At 41.9% G+C, this 25254-nt stretch overlaps 2 protein-coding genes across 5 annotated transcripts; one reads left to right on the forward strand and one right to left on the reverse strand.

Moving 5' to 3' along the window:
* Positions 1–1729: 1729 nt before the first annotated feature.
* rnf44 (ring finger protein 44) lies at positions 1730–10287 on the reverse strand. 4 transcript variants are annotated; one of them, XM_047042863.1, is made up of 12 exons: positions 10179–10287; positions 9941–10033; positions 7434–7627; positions 7073–7319; positions 6689–6856; positions 6030–6203; positions 5741–5902; positions 5443–5558; positions 5146–5233; positions 4851–4972; positions 4643–4742; positions 1730–4525 (listed from the first exon to the last, which is right to left on the reverse strand). In XM_047042863.1, exons 3-12 carry the CDS (start codon positions 7538–7540, stop codon positions 4463–4465), a joined length of 1347 nt encoding a protein of 448 aa, XP_046898819.1. In that variant the 5' UTR covers positions 7541–7627; positions 9941–10033; positions 10179–10287; the 3' UTR covers positions 1730–4462. The 4 variants fall into 4 exon arrangements, with proteins under 4 accessions (XP_046898819.1, XP_046898827.1, XP_046898901.1 ...); XM_047042871.1 differs by having other exon boundaries at positions 10175–10281; XM_047042945.1 differs by having other exon boundaries at positions 6737–6856; positions 9941–10287.
* Positions 10288–13153: 2866 nt separating this feature from the next.
* On the forward strand, positions 13154–25254 carry cdhr2 (cadherin related family member 2). Its single transcript, XM_047021048.1, has 31 exons — positions 13154–13173; positions 14597–14659; positions 14936–15001; positions 15102–15241; positions 15336–15386; positions 15488–15577; positions 15948–16037; positions 16144–16263; positions 16445–16588; positions 16851–16926; positions 17008–17126; positions 17221–17430; positions 17549–17704; positions 18273–18437; positions 18591–18652; positions 18746–19001; positions 19366–19605; positions 19838–19907; positions 20045–20638; positions 20803–20874; positions 21314–21363; positions 21446–21597; positions 21736–21832; positions 22311–22399; positions 22595–22663; positions 22966–23101; positions 23338–23459; positions 23564–23680; positions 23814–23897; positions 24449–24506; positions 24637–25254. Exons 2-31 carry the CDS (start codon positions 14602–14604, stop codon positions 24781–24783), a joined length of 3900 nt encoding a protein of 1299 aa, XP_046877004.1. The 5' UTR covers positions 13154–13173; positions 14597–14601; the 3' UTR covers positions 24784–25254.

Raw genomic sequence — 25254 nt, forward strand, 5'->3', positions numbered from 1 at the left:
TGCGTTTCACCTCATGTGGTGTTCTCACAATTTAAACATTTAACATTGAAATGCTGATATCTTTACAGTGAGCAAATAAGTTTAATAACAGCCAGATAACAAAAGCCACATAAGCCAGATGTGGAAGATGGAATAGTATAATACTGGGCCTTCTAATCAGTCCAGGATGGAGCTTTCTTCAGAGTAGTGTCCTCTCAGGGAAGCTTCATCTTCACTCCATAATCACTGACATGCTGAGATACTCGTTTTAAGGTGGAATAGATACTCGTTTTAAGGTGGAATACAATGTTTACTGTTGGTTATAAATTCTGTGACTTTTGTAAGTGAAACTCGGCAGTGATAAGTGAAACTAGACAGTGGCAGTTATGTTGGTTTACACGTCATACATTTATTAGTGAACAACCCTCTCAAAATCAGCCACAACAATTAAAAAAAATATGATTGCACTACTCGATAAAGCAGAACTAGCAACTTTCATTTAAAAAAAGTACAAATCTTAAAAATTTCAATCAGTATACAGATGTGTATATATAATACACTATAACTAGTTAGAATTATGTTGAATGCTACAAATAATAGGATTCCAATGGAATGAAAAATTTCTAGCATTAATAAGAACCATTTTCCTATATATAATATATATTAGCTTTGTTTTGTTTTTTTATCTTCTCCAAATACAAACATGGCAAAATGAGGTAACTGTAAATGTGCAAGTACCCAAGCAAAAATATCTTCCTAACACACACAACACATGCCCCTGTCTCTGTTGGCAGGTGGCTAGCCAGAAAATCAGGATAAGACTATTAGGGGCCAGGGAGAGTAGGAACAGTATACAAACCACTATCCCACCACAGCAAAAAAAGAAATTAACCCAAAATAATTAAAGAATCATTGGTATTTACGGAGCAATCAATAAATCACAAGTCCTAAATAACTGGTTTTAACTGCTTATTGGAACACAATTATTTGCACCACACAAGCTGTGAGATATTTCAATAATTGGGCAACAGAAAGACTACAAGACTCTATTTCATTTGTTCTTTTTTAATTTAGGTTATTACTAAATGATGCCAATACCCTCCGAACCCTTTGAGTGCTGTTTTTCTGAATAGGATGTCTAGATGTTAAAAGTACATTTTACAATATTAACAGTTAGAACAAGAGCTTACTAGGCAGGTGAAAATTAGCAATACTGAAATATGTATGACAACCTTTTTTTAGATTTTTTTTATTATTCCCTTAAAATATGACTGTAACCGACCATGTTCAGGGTATAAGTACAACATGCTTCAAGAATACATAAGATCCATTGCAAACTATTGCATTCCTGCAAGTGACAGTATAATACCTAAACGGAACATCTAGCACCATTTCACTATATGGCTTTTAATTAACTACAATTGTTTCAAAGCGTGAAGGCTAATTTTCAGTCTCTGTGGCAATAACAGTAACACAAATATACTCTTAAATCCCAGTTTCTTCCTAGTTTACAAGTTCAGGCATTATTCTTGTTTTTTCCTTATAAAATTAACTTGGCGTAATAAAATCTTGTAGTCATTCAGTTCGATTACAAATGTGTGCAGTACAATGCATGGCAGTAATCAGCTGAGCAGTAAGATCCAAACCCCCGAACCCAAAGCCAAATAGAGCTAAACACCAGCTGGGAGCTGGTCAGACATGCAAGAATATTGTGCACCAATAAATAGGTCTGAACCCATTTCTAGATATCTTTCACTGAAAATACACACTTTTATTTGACTTTTTTTTCTTTTCTTTTTCATGCAAACACCTTGAGTAGTTTGGAAGAGGTTTAGGTAGGATAGTGTGCCCCATGGCACATTTAAAACGGGATCACAACCGCTATGTCAGAACATGTGGTTCAAGTACAAGAACACAAACAGAATGTTTAACAGGTTTGAATAATACACTTGTAATGGTTTGCAGTGTACACATTGCCTCTTTTCTGTCAAAAGTCATAGCTTCTCTATTTTCAACTCTTTTTTCTAGCATGCCTGTCTTTAAATGATGTAATATCCACCACATCTGGCAAAATTGGTATTAGTTAAATTGATTACATTAAAATATCTATGGCCTGAGGAAAACAGCCAGATGTAAATACACCCCTTTCATGGCATCCTTTCCACTGTAAATTGACTGTTTTCCTTTTTTCATATATACTGAGAGGCCCTGAGTGCTTTTATACATTTTTTTTTCAAACTCACAATATATGCCAGTGAACAGATATGTACACATAGAATATTTCTCAAAGCTGTGGGTTGAACTCATTTTAAAATGGCTTTTTTTTCTTAAGGTGGCACAAACGTCACAAAGAGACTCACATTCGCTATAAAACATGGCAAGGTCCCTTTACACAAGATAGCAAGTCTCTGACCCAAGGGTTGCCTCATCAGTGCTTATTGGGGCAGGAATAGAAAGGAGTCTCCTACTTATACAATACATAGGAAAACACCCCAGATTAACATGTAGACCCCCCCCCCCCCCCCCTTCAACTAGATTCAGTTTTGGAAGCCTGACCAAGATAAGCCATGAGCTGGATGTACAACAGTATATTACACTACAAAACACTCAAGCTCCCACTTTGTCACTTGAATCCCTTCCCGATCACCATAGTTACAGTCAGCTGGCATGAGCAGGAGTGCCGCCCGGGACTTTTAAAAGGAGTTTCAACATTCTTATGTCTTCAAAACAAGACGATTATCTAAAAACCATTCACACTGAAGCTATGCAGAAGCTTATCTTTTAAAACACCATTACCATAGCCTAAGACCTGACCAATTTGCCAGAATAAAACACATACCATACACAATGTTAGTGCTCTAATATCCTTCACTCTGTTCTCGCTAAAAGATAAAATCAATAAATAACACAATTTAAAACCGGACTCAGAACACGTGGAAAGTGTTTTTTTTTTTCTTTCTTTTTTTCCTCTAAGATTAGTAATAGGTTTGTGCTTGTCAAGGTCTTGAAGGCAGGTCTGAAATATCGAAGAGTATATATATATGTATATATATATTGAATATTTGGCTCACAAACAAAGAGAAAAAAGCCTGGTCTTCCAAAAACAGGAAGCAAATGTTCACTTTAAAACTAGTCACTCATTGCACATATTGCTTCTGCACATACCAACCACCCACCACCCCCAAGTCTTCCAACAGCAATCTGTAGGGTAACTTGTCCTCACCAATACAAAGGTGAAAACACATGCTCACCTTGAGTTCTGGATCCCTCTGGCTAAGCTAGCAGTCATTTTTTTTGTTTGCTAGTTGTTTTTTCTCCATAATCTGATAAATATGGTGGCAATGCTTGGTTAAAATATTGCTAGTCTGAATCAACAGTCCATGCAAATCCTACTGTGCTGCCCTGAATCCAGTGGTCTTACAATGCATTGTCTCTATGGACAGGAAAACACACGCGCACACACACACACACACAACAGGGGGACAATGAGGAGGTGGATGTGGCACTTGTAGTGAGGTTTGATGACCCCAGAAAGAGGGGTACTGTCCTCTCCTCTCTCCAGGGCCAAACTGAGGGAGGACTCCCATCACATCTCCACCCTTCCCATCCCTCCATCCAAGGTTTCGTTTGGGAACGTGAAGAGGGAGGGGAGACAAATAAAACCACAGATGCATGTCCATCCTGTGCAGTCCATAACCTCAGGCTTAAGAGAAGCAGTACTACGAACCAGAGCAAGTCATACCTTCACAAAAGCATTCGCAGATTTGAAAGAAAAAAAGAAAAGAAAAAAAGGATAGAACTATTGAAATCATCAATACATTATTGCGAAACATACATTATTAACAAGTCACTTGGCCTGTCTCCTACGCAAACATGCATCCATGAAGGTCTGGATTCTCCTCCAGCCAGTGGAATGGCCCAGTTTCCTACAGCCATGGTGAAGTATTCCTATTATTTGTCTGCTAATTGCACAATGTGTCCAGCCCACGTCAGGCCCCCACGTCACACCACCATCATAACAACTCCCATCAAATCATGAAGAGCAATCAAAACCACCACACAAAAAAAAGAAAAGAAGAAACCTTATAACCCCCACCCGCAAAAAATGTAAACGGAAATAAAAACACAGGTAAAATCTTTGGAAATCTGCAACACGGCGGGCAGAATAGGAGGAGGATGGCCACCCCGGGACTGGAGCTATGCAGCTTCAGCAGACAGGAGCTCTCAGGAGACAATGAAGCACAGCAGAGGTACAGTACAACAAGCTCCAAGCACAATCCTAGATTGCTTATAGTTGAGGTGGGGCAAGAGTGGTGGGATTGGGTGGCATCTCTTTTTCTCGTTGTGTTTATTTCGTTTGTTTGTTCGTGTTGTTTTTTTTGTTGTTGCCGGAAGCCCACGGTGAGGTGGGCAGGCGCGCACCAGGCTTGTGACAACTCTCTGGTTGGGTGTGGCTTGTTCATCAAGCGCTCGGAGCCCGGCCTCACTCGGCCTCGCGGTGCACCTCGGACGCGTCCGCTCGGCAGATTGGACAGGTGCGGTTGGTCTGGAAGGCAAGGTCATCCAGGTGAGCCTCGTAACAGCACCCGGTGGAGCGGAGTGGGGTGTGTGTGTGTGTGTGTGGGGGGGGGGGGGGTGGGGTGGAGAGGGGAAGTCTGCTTACCTTTAACCATTTGTCGACACACTTGGCGTGGAATTCGTGGTTGCACGGTAACACCCGGAGCAGCTGCCTACACTCAAAGTCGCTAAAGCACACAACACACCTGAGACACACACACACACGGGGGAGAGAGAAGGACCACTGATATAGCACGGTGACAACTATGATATAAAAGCAGCATGTTGGGAGTGGGAGACTTAGCGGGGCTCACAGCGTTTGTTCAGATTGATGATTCTCCAAATTAAGCCTGTAGGACGGAAGCTGCTCTATGTCGGCCTTGGTGAGTCCGCGAGGCTTGGCTTCCCCGAGCCGCTCGGCCAGGTTCAGTAGTGCCTGGGGGAGAAGACCCAAGTTAGGACGAGACCCAACCACATACACACAGCATAACCCCAGAGAGAGAGCCCCCCCCCCCCCCCGCCCCCCCAACATGCAGCTTTTCAGCTCTCGGAGCATTCCAGAACTGCACAAGGAGGAACAAAGGAGTGGAGACTTGAGGCCTAATGTACCTCGTAGTTCTCCATCTCCACATCGTCCACGTCCAGGTCCAGGCTGATGGCTGGACCCACAGCAGTAGGAGGCACAGGAAGCATCGACCTGAGGGAGGACAGGACTGTGAAACACCACTCACACAGAAGGCTCTTCAGAAGAGCAACGCACGGCTCGCAATCTGGCAGAACCCTGATGATGTGAGGTTGAGTTCACAGACTTTACCTGTGGCTCCAAATGCACTCTGCATGGTTGTACTGTCAAGGGTGAACATTTGGCACGAGTTGTAACGTGTGTTTGTAGGATGAAGTACTTACAGGAAGTAGGGCAGAAAGCCAGGGTAGTAGGGCGGAGGGGGCGGGGGAGGGGGCAGAGGTTGCTGTAACCGATATCTCTGGCCACTCACTCGTCGGGGCAGCATGTGAGGATATGGCTGAGGACAGACAATTGCATCAATTCGATGGAATCCACTATAGATTTGACTGGTTTTTGCTGTCACTACCAACTGTTACTAGGTGCTTCCAGCTAGACCAACAGACATTCCTTTACAAATATATACTGGAGCCAAACGGCATCCACTGTAATGAGTCAAACATAAAGGAAAGGGGGTCTCACCACTCCAAAGGGCAGCTCCTGGTGCAGGGGTTCTTGGGGGAGATACTGGAGAGGCAGGGAGGGAGGCATCGCTGGTGGGTGGTGGGAGGGAGGGTAAGAGAAGGTCCCTATGGGGTGCTGGTCCCCTCGTAACTCCACGTCATTCTCCCCCCTCTGGAGAGGCTGAAGAGGCACACACAAACACACACAGCGTTTAGACTGAGCAGTGCCAGGACTGGATATTAACCCCACGTAGTGCTGGGGTCCTCCCGGTGATGTCGTGTGTCTGTGTCCAGGTCGCTGTACTTACCATGCGTGGGTGCTGAGGTTGTAAAGGGAGAAACTGGCTCAGAGGAGTAAGGTGTGGTGGCTGGTGGGCGGGTACGGGGGGGCTAGGGTGCAGTATAAAATGCTCACTAGAGATCAGGGGTGGGAAGGCTTGGTAAGACACTGGCAAATGCTGCATTGTGCATGCTTGGATGAGCTGGAGAGAACAAGGGGGGGGGGGGGGGGACAAGAAGAAAACCACAAAAAAATACTGTTCATTAATAGAGTTGAGGGCCAACCAACAAGGAAGCCAGGAACATACTACTTTCCCCTAAACTCCCTAAGCCAGTTGAATACACATATGGCTATTATCAAGCTCTCTGAACATTGCATGGCAGGTGGAAGCATGTGGTAAAGCATTATGCATCACAAAACAAAGAAATACAGGACATGTGGTTAGGCCAGCTAAATGATGGTTCACCTTTCCAACTTCCCACTGACAACAATGCATAAAGCATAAAGCCATCCCAAAATGAATAACCCTCTACACAGCATGAAGCAAGGCATGTTGACTCAGGCTAAACAAAGTAGCTGAAAGTAGCTACTACTTCTCCGTAAGGGCAGCTGATAGTGAGGCATTGGGGTGGTATGGTACGCTATGTGGATGCCCCTGACATTCACGCTCTTCCTTTTCAAACTCACTGGAGGAGGAAGGCAGCAGAGCAGAGAGAGCTGTCCGCTGAACATTACCGAGCATGCTGGGAGCTGCTGAGCGTTGCACCCTGGGATTGGCTGCCCGGTGTGGATGGGGAAACCGTGGGTTGTCACCGTGGTAACTGTGTAAGATATCGGGACAGATCCTTGGTGCATCTTCGAGGAAGAAGGAAGAAGAAAGGGGATAAAGTTATTGGAGGATGAGGCACAAAACAAAATGACTATGCATACAATGTACTGAGTAAAAGCCCAGTGTCTCAAGGTCTCTTTTACCCAGCACCGATTTTGGAGGGGAAGGCAAGGGTGGGGGGGATTCTAAGTCTTTTGAAAGCATAATTGCCCCTGCTTCTGTTGCTTCCTGCTTTCGGTTACCTGCTCGTGTAGATCCACCATGATGGGGTTCTGCTGAGGGGGGGGTGCGGCAGGGTGAAGCATGCGTGGTGGTGCGCTGGTGTGGCTGTACTGACTGGAGTCATCTATAGGAACCTGCTGATGTTGCTGCTGCTGCTGCTGCTGCTGCTGCTGGGAGAAGAGTGAGTGGTGGAAGTTCTCATCCTGGAGCAAGGAACTGTGAAGTACAGGTCTGTCTCGTCTACCCCACTGTTGTCTCTGTGGCGGGCTGGGAGAGATGCAACACTCCTTGGATTAGCATCATGGATGGGTGGCGTTTAATATTAGCATGGTTGCTGGTTCTTAAGAAGTGTGTGCTGCTCTCCTTTGGCCAAATATTCACCTTCTCCTGAGATGCACGGGGGTGTTGCAGGGGTCTCCAAGGAACCGCCTCTGGTTTAAGGGGGCTGTGGGTGGCCGCCTATTCACTGCTATTTCCCATGGTCGCATTGGTGACGTCGTGGGGACGAGTCACGCTCTAGAAAAGGAGACCAGTGGCGCTGGAGGCACTTCTGTTTGGTAACCAATTGTCTTAACCTTGTAAAATGAGGAAATCCACGTTATAACACTGAATAGCATATTTACAGTCGTTTATCATCAACAATGTGTGATCTGCTCATTAAATTTATTTAGTAGAGAATTAAATTCACCATTTACTTGGTGCTGGCTAAGGAAAACACTTATTTCTGTTGAAGTCATTACAAGCAAATTGACAAAAGGGGGCGCTGTGGTCAACTTAAACAAAAACAAGGAGGGCCATGTGCTCGGGGAAGAAACAAAGCAAGCAACAACAAAGGATGAAGAATATTAACGTTAGCTAGACTAGCTATAAAGTTAGCTCGCCACATAACGTATAGACACATGTTCTGCTAGCAAATCATAGTAAACCCCTTCCACTTCTTTTTTCACGTTTTGTGCGAAACAAGTTATCCACTTCGCTATATGGCCTATAAGCAAAGTGAACTATTAGCTACTCTATCTGCCCAGCGGTGAATATAATGTTGCTTCCACTGGCGACAACCATATACGCAGAACGCTGGCTGGCAAGCTGCCATTGTGTTTCATTTAAAGGTAGCTCTAATTAGTTAATAAATACGTTATTAGAATCAGCAAGTAAACTAACGTTAACTACTCAATATGAAAATTGCAAGCCAGCTAGCCTATGTGGCTCTTGCCTTCCAGCTACCAGTACAGACATTACCAGCTAGCAATCAGCAACAATAAGCCAACTTCAGCTACCTACACTTGAGAGATGAGATCGAAGTGTTGTTTTGCAATTGCCTCTTTATCCTCTGTGTCTTGGAGTTTCAGTTGCGGAGACTGACAGGCAACGGTGGAGTGGATACTTGTCCGATGTGCTAGCTTATTGCTAGCACTAGCTAGGAAGACGGAGCGAGCAAGTCTATTCTAATGACAGAGCTAGCCTTAGCGTTCACTAGCTATTTGTTTACATAGACTTCCGTCTTATTGGTTGGCAAATTATTAAGTCAACGTTTTGCAAGCTATGTAATAGCTTTCTTCCAGTTAACAAATAAATGTTAACGTAACTTTTCAGAATGAGTAAATATTCATACATTCCGATAAAATTTAATTGGCAACATTCCTAAGCGCGTGTGGTCACTAAAAGTAAACTGCATTGTTGTGATGAAGCCACTCCTCCTACTGCACACAACCAATCACAAGGCAGCCACTATCCCAACACAACTTCGCAATAAAGTATCTAAACAAAACTTTACAATATCATTTTTATATCTCACATCTAAAACCATTGGTTTCAATCACCATAATTGACGGGGCAATAACCCATGCAACACATATATGCTTTTCTAGAGACTTGCTTATGTGCAACAATAAAATTACGCTGTGATACAAATAAAACATAATACAATAGGCTTATATATGATAATAACATATTTATAAATACTTATGCTACTCATGTGGTATGGTACCTATGGTACTCTTATTTAGTTTGTGAACGTTTTAAAATGTGTATAGGCCTACATGTTGTGTGACGTGATACTATGAACATATTCCCCTTAATTGTGCAAATAAAATACATACTACAGACAATGTTTCTGTTGCATTGGTGTAGGCCTATAGTCTTCATATTAGTTATGCTTGATTCCAAGTAATGTTACCCAGGGTCTGCAGTAAGAGGTAGTATGCAACATAAACTTGATAACCTAGCGAAACCTCTATGGATCCACCAATAATGTAAAAATAAACAGCACTCGTTGTTCGCCTCGGTAAAGCATGAGCTTTGTCTTAATTGACTATAGTCTAAAACCCACATTGCACTTATTGAAGAAAAAGGGGTTTATTTTTGTAAAGCATTATTACATGCGTATCCGGTTCGCAACACTGGGTGAACGGTTATTCAAAGACTAGGATGTGAGGATGTAAGGGAATCGGTTTTACAACTTTCGGTTCTTCGTGAATGTTCACAATCACAATTAAATCATCATTATTTTGCACCTGCATGAGGCCTGACAATTTCCTTCACTGCAGAGCATCACTGCAATGAGGCAGACCGAAAACACAGGGACATTTTGTCTCGTGAAAATCTTTAGGCCTTGCCATAAATGTGGGCCTGACTGTAGCCTACATCAGACAGTATCTGAAGATTGATGATAATAAACAGCAAGGGGCTACTTTTTATTCTGGGCTGAATGTAAACATAACGTCGCTGTCAAGCAAGCTGCAAAACAAGGAGGGGCTGGAAAGACATGGGGGGAAAAGACGAACAGCAAAACCCAGCACGTAGCTCCTGGAATAACTAAGAACTAGCTATCAGACACTGAAAAGCTACGAATCCTGTAGAGAGGGAGAAAAAGAGTCCCGCTTCGTTACCTGATTGTTAGTAAGCAAGCATTTGATTCACTGATATTTCCCCTTGTAATCCTTCACATCTTGTTCATATATTCGGTGCGGCATTGTCGTCAGCTGTTCAAGTATGGAACATTCGGTGGGTTTCACCATTATTGTGAAGAAAGGTACAAACATGAGACTTGCTACTTCAAAAACATATTTAAAGAAAATATTATATCGTACTTCACGATAGCAAGTGTATGTGATATTAGCTACCTACTCTAGACGATTGTTTATGACTGGTAAAGCAACCGGACACTTGTTTGGAGTTTCGGCAGGAAAACGTTGTACCCCCATTTAGCTGTTATTGTGAGAGAGCGATTATCCTGTCAATTTTACCGTAATGACTGTATTAGGGTGATAACAGCGCCACAATGTCATGTACAAGCAGATTACAAATTCTCAAAGGACTTCCACTTTATTTTCTATATTGTTGTCAAAAAACGTATGGTAGCGTAATTGTCTTGTTATTTCATGGAGCCTATTTGCAGATCAATCTATTATTAGCTATTATTTTTTGTCCTATTTTTACAATTCAATCCAGTTCCATCACAGACATTTCATATCATTAAAAGAAATGCAACAAAATACAGCACATGAGAAAATAAATCAGTTGTTGGTCATTTGAATTAAAAATAAGAATTTAATAAACGAATCAAAGGTGTCTTTGCTTCCCTCTAGCGGGGATGTTATATCAGATAATACAAGTGTATTTTTCGCCTTCATATAAAAAATTGGTTTTATTCGCCATACAAGTTTGCACAGACAAGGACTTTGCTTTGGTAGGAAGGTGCATACATTCAACATATAGGAATCTTAAATTAAAATATGAGGATTAATTATGCCAAGGGTACAATAACTAGCAATACTAAGTGGAATTAAAATGAAAGTAAAATATGCAATAACATATAAAATAAAATATCACCTCCACTTAACCTAAAATGAGCTGCTTGTATAGGCCTACAGTAAATAGATATAATAAAATGATTCCTCAGTTTCCATCAGTGACACCTGACCCCTCCCATCATATATCTGAGATAGGCTGGTATTGGCAACAGAAGCCATGACATCTCTATTTTACAGTAGTTGTAGACATGCCTAAAACAGCCAAGTAACAACTTAAATGAGAAGATAATATCACAGTGGAGGGATGACAACAATTCTGAAAGTCTGTTTGGTATAGACCTTTTTCGTATATACAGCATATAGATAAAACACCAACAGAAAATCTGAGAATCAAAAAAATAATGATGTGTGTGTATTTGGGGGAAAGTAGTTTGATTACTTTTTAAAAGTGAACCAAATCTTAAAGATATCACTACAGGAGTGGTTCACAGGCTGTAATTATGGTTTGTATAAGTGGGTCTCATGGTGTGGACCTTTGGTCTGCAGAATGGCGGGTCACTGTTGCCTGTCATAAAATGACAACAGTCAACAAAACAACAATGATGTTGCCTGTCTTTTGGCTCAGGAATGGATATTACCACAAAGCTTCAAATGGCACGGCGTATACATTTAACAAAACAGCTGGAAATCACATATTGGTCAATGAAGTCTGTATATATATATATTTCTATTAAGTCTTTGTTTCCGTTTACTGGAAAATGAGTGTTGACTGCCCATACTCTTTCCAGGCACCACCCATGTTCACACTGAGGGGATTAGCAGGATGTGTCAGGAGCCAAAGTCTAATAGGATAAGATTAGACATGACAGTATTGGCAGTTCCTCTAAAACACTATAAGATCAGAATGGGTTTGTTAGCAATGGGGTAGCAGTCACAATCTTCCCCAACATTTTGACATTGCATGCCTTGTTTTTTTTATTTTACACATTGATCTGTGGTTGAAATGTTTGGGGTGATATGTTTTGGTATTACCCAGTACCTGGTTCGTACTTCCTGTAGTTGTTGAGTGAGCCACATTACAGAAGGATGATCTCTCCCAAAGCGTCAACAAACAAACTTATTTTCTCTAAGCTCCTCTCAAAGCCATTAGTCTTCTTAATAGGATAATTGACCTATAAGTACAAGTGGACTGCATGGTGCTGAGCATCATCTCTAGAATTTGACCCCCGAGGTCAACACAGTTTTCCCTTGACCTGCAAAGTCATTTTCTCTCATTAAACTCTGGTCATTTAAACTCATCCAACTATTCAAATGTTTAATTTTTAATTTTGAGACATCTCATTTGTCGGAATAGATCTAATTTATTAGTGTGGACCCACACAATGCATTTACTTTGTTGCAATTAATCAGACCAACTGAAATCGTGTTAGTCCTTAGATTAGTCAAAGGTGGAAACCTGTTTCCATAGTTGAACTGACTACTCTCAGAAGTAAACCGAGGGGTTCATCACCTGATATTGTCTCTGTTCAATACTGTACATTTGGGTCTGGAGGCATTGTTGTCCTCCTTCGCCACAAAAAAATGTGTCCAGCATTGCTTTTGTTTCAAAGGGAATTTCTGGCAATGAGCAGAGGACAGTGCAGAGGACAATCCTTTGTGTGGCTCATGTTAATTATGAGGAGAGGTGAAAGAGGGAAAGGGGGTTTATGGGGGAAAGCTCATTAGTGTGGTAGGAGGGTCTTTACCAGTTGAGAGAGAAATAGTGGCCTGCTGGTTGGTAGCCATTCAGTCTGTAGGATTTTTCATGACCCATTATGTTCTCAAACTGGATGTAAACACCACCCAGGGACAATGGAAACAACTCTTCAGACAAAAGAGGACTCCTACTCCTCCTGGTTCACTGGTATGTGCCTGGACTATGGACCAGGGTGACATGACATGGCAAACAAACAGCTAGTGTCTTAGTGAAGGGTTATGAGTAGGGACTCATCCTCCCTGTACATCCATGGATACCTTTGAAATCAAGAGTGATTTGTGTGCACAGAGAAGTGGTAAATGCTCATTTTCCATGGTTAGAAAGTAACGTTAGTAGAAGGTTTGTGTTAACATGACTGTAGCTGCTAGTGAGTATTGCCGTGTCTGCGATGAACACCGATTTAGGAACAGAGATCTCATGTTCACTGTAATCAGCTTTGGCGTGGATGTGCACACACTGTGAGAGGAGTGCTGTGCTGTACAGTCACTGTATTTGTGTGTTAATCATTCACATTTACAGCCTAAGGACCACAATCTCCTGAGCAGCAGAAACAGGCAAAGGTCTCATCGACGCTCCTGAACTGTCCTATCATTCTGGGAGAAGCACCTGTCTGGTAGGTCTCAACGCTCTGTCATCTGGGTTTTACTATTTGTGTTTCACTCTTGAGGAAAAATAACTGTGACTTTTTGAACACCATGTCTGAGCGAATTGCTCCTTGGGTTAAGAAGTGGGTGTTTTGGTGGGGATGGTGGAACTTTTGAGAGTTATGAAGTATAGAATGAATTTTTTATTCCATAAACAGATTGGATGGTTTGATGCTAGTTGATTTAAACATTATCTTTTTTATATCATATCAGAGGCAATTTAAAAGCCATTTCAGAAGAAGGCTTTAATCAGACTAGTCTACGTATACTCATGGCTGTACTTCCACATGCACAATTTGCACATACTGATTTTTTTTTTTGTATTGTTGATTAGAAATAAGAATATCAGCGGTATGACTTATACATGGAAACATTTTATAAGGCCTTGATATGTTGCTGGGTAACCAAATCAAATATTAACTCCCATAAAGCAGACTTTATTGCTGATCTCTGTCATCCAGATTTACTGATACTACATTGACCTGACTGACATTCATTTTGTGGGAGAAGCTTTCATGTAGCCTCTCAATGTTGAAGATTTGAATATCAAACACACTAGTTTGTTCTAGATGTGAGTGTGCCCAACATGTTTTCAAATCATGTTATCACTTTTCAGTGGGTTACCCACATAAATGTAGTCCATATTTGACTTTAGTATGGTAATAGACTTGACAAAGGATTCTGGGAGGCAGTACCGTAGAATTCAGTTTCGCACACGCAGACTGGACAACAGTTTCTTTCCAAGGGCCATCAGGCTTCTGAACAGACATTGAGATGGACAGTGATTCACCTCACACTAGTCACTTTACACACTATCACTTTCAGCTACTGGTGTTTCAGATGGCTGAGCGATTAGGGAGTCGGGCTATTAATCAGAAGGTTGTTGGTCCAATTCCCGGCCGTGCCAAATGACATTGTTTCCTTGAGCAAGGCACCTCACCCTACTTGCCTCGGGGAGAATGTCCCTGTACTTACTGTAAGTCGCTCTGGATAAGAGCGTCTGCTAAATGACTAAATGTACTGGTTGCACTATCAGTAATATTGCACTATTGTACTTATCTTGTCTTAGGCTACAATAGGTTTTCAAAGTTAGTATAGGTTATTATGTGTATTAAAGGTTTAGTATATTGTATAGAATATTATATATTATCTGTATATTTATGAGGTTTACTTATTTAGCATAGATGTAATCTATGTTCTATGTACTTATATGTCATGTTGCCTTGCATTTTCTTGTCCTAAGAATTTCATTTTTTTGTGTTGTTCTGTGCATCTGACAATAAAAGACTTGGACTTGAACTTGAGGATTCACACAGCTGTGATTCCCCTTGTGAAATGCTGTAATGCTAAAGTGAGATGTACACTGTATCGTTAACATAGGTATTTTTGCAGTGTCGATGGCAGGGATGAAGGGAAGCATTTTTCTACTATGTGTCTCGGTCCTTCTTGCATGTGGTGAGTACACACTTACCATCCTTTATACACAGTCTGTTAACATGTCAGTCAAATTCAGGTGTTCAGGACAGTAGATCACAATGTAATAGGAAACACAGTCAACGTATGATGCCTTGGTACATTTTAGAGTCTTTTCTACTTACTTAACTTATTAAACTTAAATTATTTTGCCCAAGGCGTTTAATGAACACAGGAATTTGTTTACAGTGAAGGCATTTTTTCACAGAATAATAATGATTAGTCGTTTCTTATGCGGGTTTTGTGCATTCTCAACAGCTCAAGCCAATGTCAGTCCTGACGTAACATTAACTCCCATCTCGTTAAGGGAAGACCTGGCTATAAGTAGGTGTTTCTGCCCTTGACACTTGGCTGGAAATATCAGTTGGTACGGTGTTTATGTTTGCACTGCCACATCAAACATTTTCTCTGTTTCTCCCAACAGATGCTTTTGCATTTCAAATACAAGCTACAGATGCAGATGGAGATGCCTTAACATACCAAATTCAAGGAGTAAATGCAATCTACTTCAATTGCGACCTAAACTCTGGGGCCGTAACAATTCGGACCTCTCTGGACAGAGAAGTGGGTCTTTCTTGAATGGGTTAGTTCTTATCTGAACCTGACCATGTATGTTGTAGTATAACATTCATTTTGTTTTGTGGGTTATCTTCTCTAGAATGAACCAACGTTCTCTATCACAGTTGTTGTTTCAGATGGATTATACAACGTGAGTAAACACAATTCCTTTAACCATTGAAAGCCCCATATAACCCATCAAACACATACAAATGTCTTTAACCTTGTCCTATATTACCTTGTTTCCTTTAGGAGCCAAAGACCCTCTTTATTATTTTACTAGATGCCAATGACAACAGGCCCATATTTCAAGATGCACCATACAATACAGAAATCAGAGAGGTAAGTGAATACCTGGTTCTTTACCATGGTAACACAGTGCATTGTTTTCCACTCACATTATTAAGTACGGTTTTATTGTCAGTATAACATGTACTTAAAATTTAAGCAAATAGTGTGAAAGCCTCCAATCACATACAAACAGTTGCAAAGCACCACTCTTTCTAAGCTTCTTACTCAGTAGTAGTGAGGCTCTCTCCTATTATTACTATATTAATTAGTATTGTATTTGCAACATTGTAAATGATAGGAATTATTGACTGTTCCACAATGTAATTACAAGTTCAGTACATGTTACTTCATTTTAAAAGCATGTTTTGCTTGATAACTAAGGTGACAGTATAACCTCCTGGAAATCTCCATGTGTTTCTAGGACACTGAAGTAGGCATGGTGCTGTTTAAAGTGACTGCCACTGACTCCGACTCAGGTTCATCTTCCATTGTGTCATACAATATTGATGAAGTAAGTGATTATTGCTCAATTGGTCAAACTTATTTAGAACTCTGACATGTAAAAAAAAAAAAAAGACTAAATGTAAATGTAAAATAAAATTTGATGTGTCCAATAGGTTGTCCCGATTGGATCCAACCCATTTCAGATTGCAAGCAAGACTGGAGAAGTCAAACTGGTTTCAAAATTGAATTACAACAGTCTAAGTACCTTCTACCAGTTAAAGATAAATGCCTCTGTAAGTAGGCTTCTGAAATCTGTCAGTTCAAACATTCTTTCATTTTACTAATGTAACTAACCCAGTATGTCATACAGTTTGTAACAATGTTACGAAATGAAAATAATTTTAAATGTTACATAATTGGGAATTCTAAGACTTTTATGTTTCGGACTCGCCATGATTGTGTATTTCATAACAGGATGGTGGAGGAATGCTGAATGGTGAACATGTTGTCCAGTCCAGCTTGGCCTTTGCCTTCATCACCGTGGTGGACGTTCCAGACCTCGACCCCCAGTTTCTGAGCCTTCCTTACACAGCAGGGGTCAAGGAGCACTCCCCTGGGGTACGGCTCATCCTCAACACTGATTTCACCAGTGAATGAGTGTGTAGCTGTAAATGGAATTTGTGGTCGGGCCTCGATTTGAAATCAAGGGGCCATCTCTCCTCCTTTCTTCTCTAGCTATGGGAAAACAATTGACTGTGAACTAAACACATTAGTGTCGCTGAATCCTAAGAAAACACAGCACTTGTTTCGATTCTACAGAACATGTTTTCCATGTCCTTCCACATCCTGTTTCTGAAGCCTTGTCTTGATTTTTTCCCAGGGGACGTCTGTGATTACCGTGCGTGCCATTGACAGGGACACAGGCATCAACGATGACATCAGCTACAGCATTGAAAGTGAGATCTTTTTCACAATGTTTTCTGACAGACTTTCGGTTGGCTAGACTGTGATGGCTAATGCTGGTGTTTGCTTAACAGGTTCCAATGCAGCAGATTTGTTTGCCATCTCAGAGACTGATGGAACCATAACTGTCAAAGGAGACATTGACCGCGAGGCTTTGCTTGACATCAATTACGTAGTAGTCCTTGTTGTGAAGGTGAAGTTAAACAATGTTTGATTCTTGATATTAGTATTGTATCTTGATTATATTATTACATCTTCATCTACCATTTTAAACATGTGCATTCCAGGCCACTGAGGCAAATCCAAACATCCATGGGTTCCGGGCCAACATCTCTGCTGAAGTGTCTATCTCCATCAGCGACATTAATGACAACAAGCCCCGGTTCTACAGCTGTGACGCGGTGGGCAGCTGCAATGAGACCAACACTTTCACCGTTGATGTCCCGGAGCACTCCTCAGGGGCTGTACTCACTATCACAGTCAAAGACCCGGATCAGGTCAGACTCAACACAGAAAAGATGTCTTCTATGTTACTGTCATTGGGCATGCCTTCGTTGTAAGGACATTTTTGCTTCTGTTTTCGCTTGATGCAAAACACCGACTGTGTTTCTTCAGGGGACGAATGGCAGGTTCGAGCTAAAGCTGGATGGAGCTGACAAGGAGCCTTTTGCCGTGACTCCTGCAAACGGAATCTCAGAGGGTCAGATTCAAATTGTGATCCGGAACCCCGTGGAGGTGGACTATGAGACGACGACCTCCATGGTTCTCCAGGTACATGAGAGAGAAGGACGAGTCATCCGATTTATTTATTTTGATGACGCGACCAATCCTTCTTTCACTGAATTAAATAACCACCATTCAGACATGCCTCCAATGTTTTTTTCTGTGTTCAAAAATATTGGATCTAAGTCATTTGGAACTGGAATCAAAATAACTTCATCCAAATGGGGGTAGAGATATGAAACAGACTGACTCTGCTATACAACAGGTGGTCAAAACAAACAAAGTGGTTTGATGTTGCCCAATACCAGAATTATCCCCGCTTAACTGCGATAGGTATTACCAGGATAAGATGAGCAAAGCACTTGGATCCATTCTACCTGAGGTGATTAGGGAGGTTAAGAGGAAAATGTTGCACGCTTCACGCTTGGGGAGCACCACAATGGAGATGTACTGTAGGTCCAATAGTCATGTCTGTGTTGTCACTTGACAGAATGACAGGCTATGTACAGGATATGTTACTGGCAAGACTGTGAAGCTGACACACTGTAACACATGCATGTGTTAAATGGATTATTGTGTCCAATCTTAAACCCCCAGCATGTTTTCATCTCTGCAGGTGATTGCCACAGACCCCGAAAACACCGCTGACTGCTGCTCCACGGCAACCGTCACCATACGGATCCAAGACATCAACGACAACAACCCCTCATTTATGCAGGACACCTACAACCTGAAGCTGGATGAGCACAGCCCCAATGGAACCACCGTGGCCACCATAACAGTGAGTCCAAAATCATAACATCAGTGATCTATGAAGTAAAAATGCAATTTCATGTGTCGATTGCTATGTGGTCATATCCACAATTGGCCAGATGTCCGCTTGTTACAACAATCTTCCAAACCTGTTGATAAAGTTTGATTTTTTTTTGCACAGGCAGAGGATCCAGACACTATGGATGTTGACAATATTCTCTACAGACTTCTTCCAGATAGCATGTATGTAACCAATGCAAAAACAATTATAATTTTGTACACAGAGTAGTACTAATCATTCTTAAATGTTTATGTTTCCCCACTTTATATTTTCAGATTGAAACGTTTTAACGTGGAACCAAAAACAGGGAGAATATTTGTGGTAAACAGTGATCTGATTGACCGTGAGGTAAACTCACTGTACTCTGCAACGTTGCAAGCAAGAGACCAGGCCAACAACACAGGGACCACAGTTCTGGAGATTACACTTACAGACATCAATGACCAGCCACCGATCATCATCAGAGATTTCTACAACGAATTTGTGAAAGAGGGACCAGGCAAAGATGGGGAGCTGGAGATTTCCATATTCGTAAGCAAATGTTCTACTGTACCTAGCCTGCCATGTAAACAGTACTTTAGTTTAACCTCAGGTAAAATAACTGTTAAAACCCTTTACATGTTATAGTTCGAAGTTCCAAGAAAATTCAGTAAGGGTTTTCAATTCTCCCATGAATCTTCTTAAGGATTCTATGTAAAACATATATATCTGAGAGAGTAGTTTCCATTTCTACATTGCCATGAGTGAGCAAACTTGGCATTTTTGTAGTTTCTTCAGCAATAAGCTTTGACCAAGTTCAAGATTAGATAACTGCAGTGGTTTATTTTGAGGAGACAGAGCTTCAGCAGGAATTTTCTGGATGTTCATGCATGGCTCTGTTTTGAAACCATGTCAGGCTACTGATGCAGATGATGCAGACTTGCCCAACAGCCATATCCGGTATGCCATTGTAAAAAGTGAGTACAGTGGTAACTTCACCATCGATCCCATCACCGGCGTACTGACTAACAACGCATTGCTGGATCGGGAATCTATTGATCCAGACCTGAATGGGAAGATTGAGCTGAATGTGACAGCTACTGACCTGGGTGTGCCAGCACTGTCAACCTGGGTCAGAGTTCTCATCAATGTGGAGGTGAGTCCACAGAGGGACTACACACACAGTGTGATACATAACCACTACCTAACACTGCTCTGTGAAATGATCTATTGAATTACCGTATATTCTAGTATTGTGATGTCAATGGTGATCATGTTAAGAAGATGCGGAAAGGCTTAGTTTGTATGATTTTTCTTGTGAAATAACGATAGTAAAATATCTATATTGAAACTTCAAGAGGTGTTCACTCTTTTGCTTTGGATTTCAGGACATAAATGACAACTCTCCGATGTTTAATGAAACTTCATATACATTCACAGTCGATGAAGGCATGACAGGTACAGACTGATTCGTTTGTTGGAACCCAACATTTACATGTGTCTTTACCAAATGATCATCCGAAACCAGCCCCAAACTCTCGTCGCAGGCCACAATTTTGCCTGCTGAATCTGTTTCTTTCCACTTCCATGAACAGGTGTGTTTGTTGGCTCTGTCCTGGCTGAGGATCACGACCAAACCAAGGAAAACAACCGGATCTCCTTCAGCATCCTCGACGGCAGCTTTGGCAGCTTCATCATCAAGACAGAAGCGATCGCAGACGGAGTCTACAAAGGTGGCATTTTCGTTGATCCGGACGTCCAGCTGGACTACGAGAGCATCCACAAGTCCTACTCGTTGCGGGTGAGGGCGGAAGACCTGGGCCTGAGTACAGCCACTGTGATGGTGGAGGTGATCGTGGATGACGTCAACGACGAGAGGCCCGTGTTCAAACCCTCCGTGCCCCTCAGCGTCAAAGAGAACACCACCTACACCGAGGCTTTGGGGAGGTTCAATGCGACGGACCCGGACACCAACCACTCTCTGGTGTACCAGCTGGTGTCCACCCAGTGTCGATGCCTGGGCCTTCTGGGCCCCTGCAAGGAGGACTGGTTCACCCTGGAGCCCTCGGGGGAGATCATGCTCAACGAGGACTTTGTGATTGACTACGAGAGCTGTCAGGAGGTGTTGATAGAAGCTCAGGTGGTGGATGTTTACACAGAGCAAGGAGACAACAGCAGCATCACTAATGGTCAGCCCCAGATTCGTCATAAATTATAACGAATTATTTTAAAAAAAGGAGGTGTTCATTGATGCATATCCATTTGCCATTTTTCTATTGATATGTACTGTTTAGAACAAATGTATGATGTTCTTTACATGCATGTATACGCATACACTGTTTTTGTATTTCAGGACACATGGTGGTCAATATTTTAGACATCAATGACAATGCCCCAGAGTTCATAGAATCAGACAGTGTTTTAGGTAAGTCATCTTACAACACCGTTTTGGATTACCGTGGTAATCCACCATTTATGGGTTTAGGTCAGTGGTTCCCAACCCTGGTCCTCAGGACCCCCTGTCCTGCATGTTTTAGATGTTTCCCTGCTCCAACACACCTGAATCAAATGAATGGTCGTTAACAGGCTTCTGCAGAGCTGGATAACGACCCATTCAATTGAAAAAATAAATAAAACAATTTATTTTGCAATTTATCAGACATGTGACGTATATGCTGTTTTACAATGACTGAATGATTTATCAATTATAACTGTTTATCTGTTTTACTGTATATCTGTTGACATTTGACTAAAGTATAATTGTTCAGGTTTTTTTATGCTTTTAACGTTTTTAAACACATTAAACAATTGCATTTGGTATGTTGGGTTTCGCAGTGTGTTAACCAAACCTTTTGGCCCTCCAGTTATAGTGTCAGAGAGCGCTAACAAAGGCACCACGGTCGCAGACGTTAGTGTGAGTATATCTTTGAAACACATTCATTGCATATCTGTCTTGCAGACTAGATATGAATTGAAATTTCTCCCTCCCAAAACAGGCACGTGATCGGGATTCTGGAATTAATAAACAAATGACCTTCGAGGTAACAGATGTGAAATTCCTGGACTTGAACAATCACACAACCCCCATGAGCAACGTTTTTGGAGCCCGCACCACACAGGAAGGGGACATATTTGTTGGAATTATTCAGTAAGTGTCCAACAATACCAATACCATATGATGAAAACATGTTAAACAGATAAACGCTATGTGAGTAAGTCTTATGAAAGACAGCAAAGATACAACAAATTAACATGCGAGTGAATGACAACCATTTGAACCACACAGATCTCTCCAGGCGCTTGATATTGAGCTTAAGGGGAAGTACTTGGTAACTGTGTCAGCTACTGACAGTGGGAAACTGTCCACTGACACTGTTTTAGAGGTGAGCTCCCCTGAGACACAGCTATGTGATGTGTCTCCTTATTCTCTTCCTATTTGGTATTTTCCTTCATATCTGCCTACCTGTTACTCTCTCTCTCTCTCTCTCTCTCTCTCTCTCTCTCTCTCTCTCTCTCTCTCTCTCTCTCTCTCTCTCTCTCTCTCTCTCTCTCTCTCTCTCTCTCTCTCTCTCTCTCTCCTCTCTCTCTCTCTCTCTCTCTCTCTCTCTCTCCTCTCTCTCTCTCTCTCCTCTCTCTCTCTCTCTCTCTCTCTCTCTCTCTCTCTCTCTCTCTCTCTCTCTCTCTCTCTCTCTCTCTCTCTCTCTCTCTCTCTCTCTCTCTCTCTCTCTCTCTCTCTCTCTCTCTCTCTCTCTCTCTCTCTCACTCACTCACTCACTCACTCACTCACACACACACACACTAAAAACACACGCACACACATGTATATTTGCTCTCTCCCTGATAATCTGCTTCTTTTTCCAGATTTTCACAATTGATATATCTTTCAAGATCGAACTTCGATTCAGTACTACGTTGGCTTATGTCAATGAAAACCTCAACCCGATTAAGATGTGAGAATACAAGTTATCCTTTTTAGACTGTCACATTACATTACAGTACAGTACAATTTGAACACTAAGCATGCTAACTCAACCTTAGAGTGGTTGTGAACAATCCCAATACTGTACTATGTATCTGTAAAAGGATACAAATCAAATTGATGCACTTTGTTTTGGTAATTTATATTTGTAATTTTGTTATTTCAGCGCTCTCACAGCTGCCACAAAAGCAGCTGTTCAGGTGTTCACCATTAGGGAAGAGGTAACCTCTTCAAGGTCTGTGTTCGAAGTTCAGGAAAATTGCACCTTTTTTACAATGAAGCTAAACAATATATCACAAATTATTTTAAGTTCAATATTGTACATCTTCTTCAGCTTGCTGAATTTTAAGATTTCCTCATGAAAGAATTGCGGGATTACGATTCTCCACCAGGTGGTGCTAACATCGACCCACTTGTGAATGAATGTATATGTATGTATGTATGTATGTATGTGTGTGTCAACATAGTCACATAAACAGTATGTTCATCTATGTGTGTTGTAACAGTCTCCTGACCGTATGCTATATCTTTCTCCAGGGCTGCAGGGGACACTATCATGGAGGTGTATTTTGTGTATCCCAATGGGACCGCCCTTACCTCTACAACTGTGGAAAACATGCTGTCTGTCCCTGAGCACGCAGCCATCCTCAGTCAGTTTGGCCTCAAACACATAGTAAGCTCATAGATTCATAGCACTTCTAATTTCATTAGACATTCAGCGGATCCTTTACTCATAGTCCATCCTTGTTGATGGACATAGATCTGAATGGCTTGATGTTTAAATGAGTCCAGAACACTGAACACTGCCGGGTTCTCCCTTAAGAAGAACCTCTCGGACCCTTCTGGTGTGACAGTGTGTGTGAGATGCCACTTCCTGTCTCAGCCTGTGTCCTTCCTGCCACATCTCAGGGGACAGGAGTCCAGGACCCCAAGAAGATCGACCCGTTTCTCTTTGGCCTACTGGGCCTGGTGGCGGGCCTTCTCATTGTCCTGGTTGTCTTGACAACCTCCCTGGTGTGCATGCGAAGGAGGTCAGTCAGTCAGACAGTCAGTTGGACCACCACTCAGTCAGACAGTCAGCCAGTTCTGACCTACATGCCACCACTTTTCTAACTTACTGAGGGCTCTGTCGTAGCTACCAGACCAAGCTGAAGGCAGCGAAGGCCATGAAATCTGCTGCTGCCATGTCTGCCAATGAGAACCAGAAGACTGGGGCTGTGGTCCCTGGAACCAACAAGTACACCATGGAGGGGTGAGGACAGAGATTCTAGCAGTTTAGAGTTGAGAACCTTCTAGAATCCTCAGTATCAGTGTCGTACTGTATTATACGGTGATGAGGATCATGATCACAACCTCAGGACCTGACTTTGTGTGTTTGTCACCAGAGCCAACCCCGTGCTCAACCTCAACATAGATACTGCCACCGACCTGGGCTTCGACGAGGAGGGGTCCAGTGCTGACAGAGTCAGGTACACACTGCACACACACACACACACAGACATACACACATAGATATACATTCGTACATGCACACACACGTACACATTAACAAACACACATAAACACATTCATATTCACACACACACACACACACACACACAGGGAGAGAACTGCTTATATATTTATAGCCTGCATGCAGTGATTAAAGCTGGGAGATCCACACTGTGGTTAGAGGTCACTGAACGGGACATCTTCCAGTTTGACATTCTGTCCCAGTGAGACCCAACAGCATGGCTTCTGTGGTGAAATGGAGAACTGGCAGACACTAAGTGACTTTTCACCCAACCTCCATTTTGTTCCACACAGTTGTCCCTTCTGTGACCATGAGCAAAACCGTTTTCCTCTTCTTAAGGGAGCAATACAATTTCAACGAATGTATCTACATGTAACGATCTTGTATGATATGCTTATGATTTATGATATCATTGAAAACAAACCACAACATTACTGTGACGTGTAAAGCCTTCCTGTTATGACTCTAATTCAGCTTTTTTCCCCTTCCTTTATCTCCTTATGAAAGTCTCAATTCGTTGGACATTGACATGAGCTATTCTGAGAAGGACCCGATGCCTATGACGGTACAGCCTCGTCACACATCTCTTTGTGTACACTCCCTGTCCATGATACCCACAGTCCTTATCAGCTGTGTGGATATGACATGTCCATCTGTGTGAGACTTACCGTGTTTGTGTGTGTGTGTGTGCCCAGATTATAAAGGAGGAGGATGAGGACAGCTATGTGCCGGACTATATTGAACCTCTGGGGGCAGCGTTGGCCGAGCGAGGGAAGAGGAGAGACGCCGACAGTCCTCTCCTCACCTTCACCAACCCAGCCTTCAGCACCACCGACCTGTAACACCGTTACACAGTCAACAGACTGTGAACACTGGCGGGGATTAGCCCCTCCAAAATGAACTCTCTCAAAAAGACGGCTTTGCCCCACTATTACATCTTAGTCTGTCTTTTTTATGAATTCACTTCAGGTTCTATGAAAATGCTTTTGTCATTTATTTAGCATTTGCTCTGATTATTTTACAGCAATCTTGCATAACTAACTTATTGTACAACATTATTAGATTCATTGATTTGCCAAGCTGTCTTTTTGAAGTCATAATTTCTCTTAACAATAACAGTCAAACTGTTAAAGCAGTAAGAAGCAATTGAAAGGCTTAAAGTATATTGCGGAAAGCAAACAAAATGAAAAGTTAGGCTGCACATGTGAGTTTCTTTATTGATTTAAAAATTTCTGAAACCATTTTTGAATACATTTTGATTTCCAGTGTCTTTTTTTATAATTGTCTTTTTGTTTTTGCATTGAAAAAATAAT

Source organism: Hypomesus transpacificus, chromosome 1 (genome assembly GCF_021917145.1).
Source record: "Hypomesus transpacificus isolate Combined female chromosome 1, fHypTra1, whole genome shotgun sequence".
Lineage (NCBI taxonomy): Eukaryota > Metazoa > Chordata > Actinopteri > Osmeriformes > Osmeridae > Hypomesus > Hypomesus transpacificus.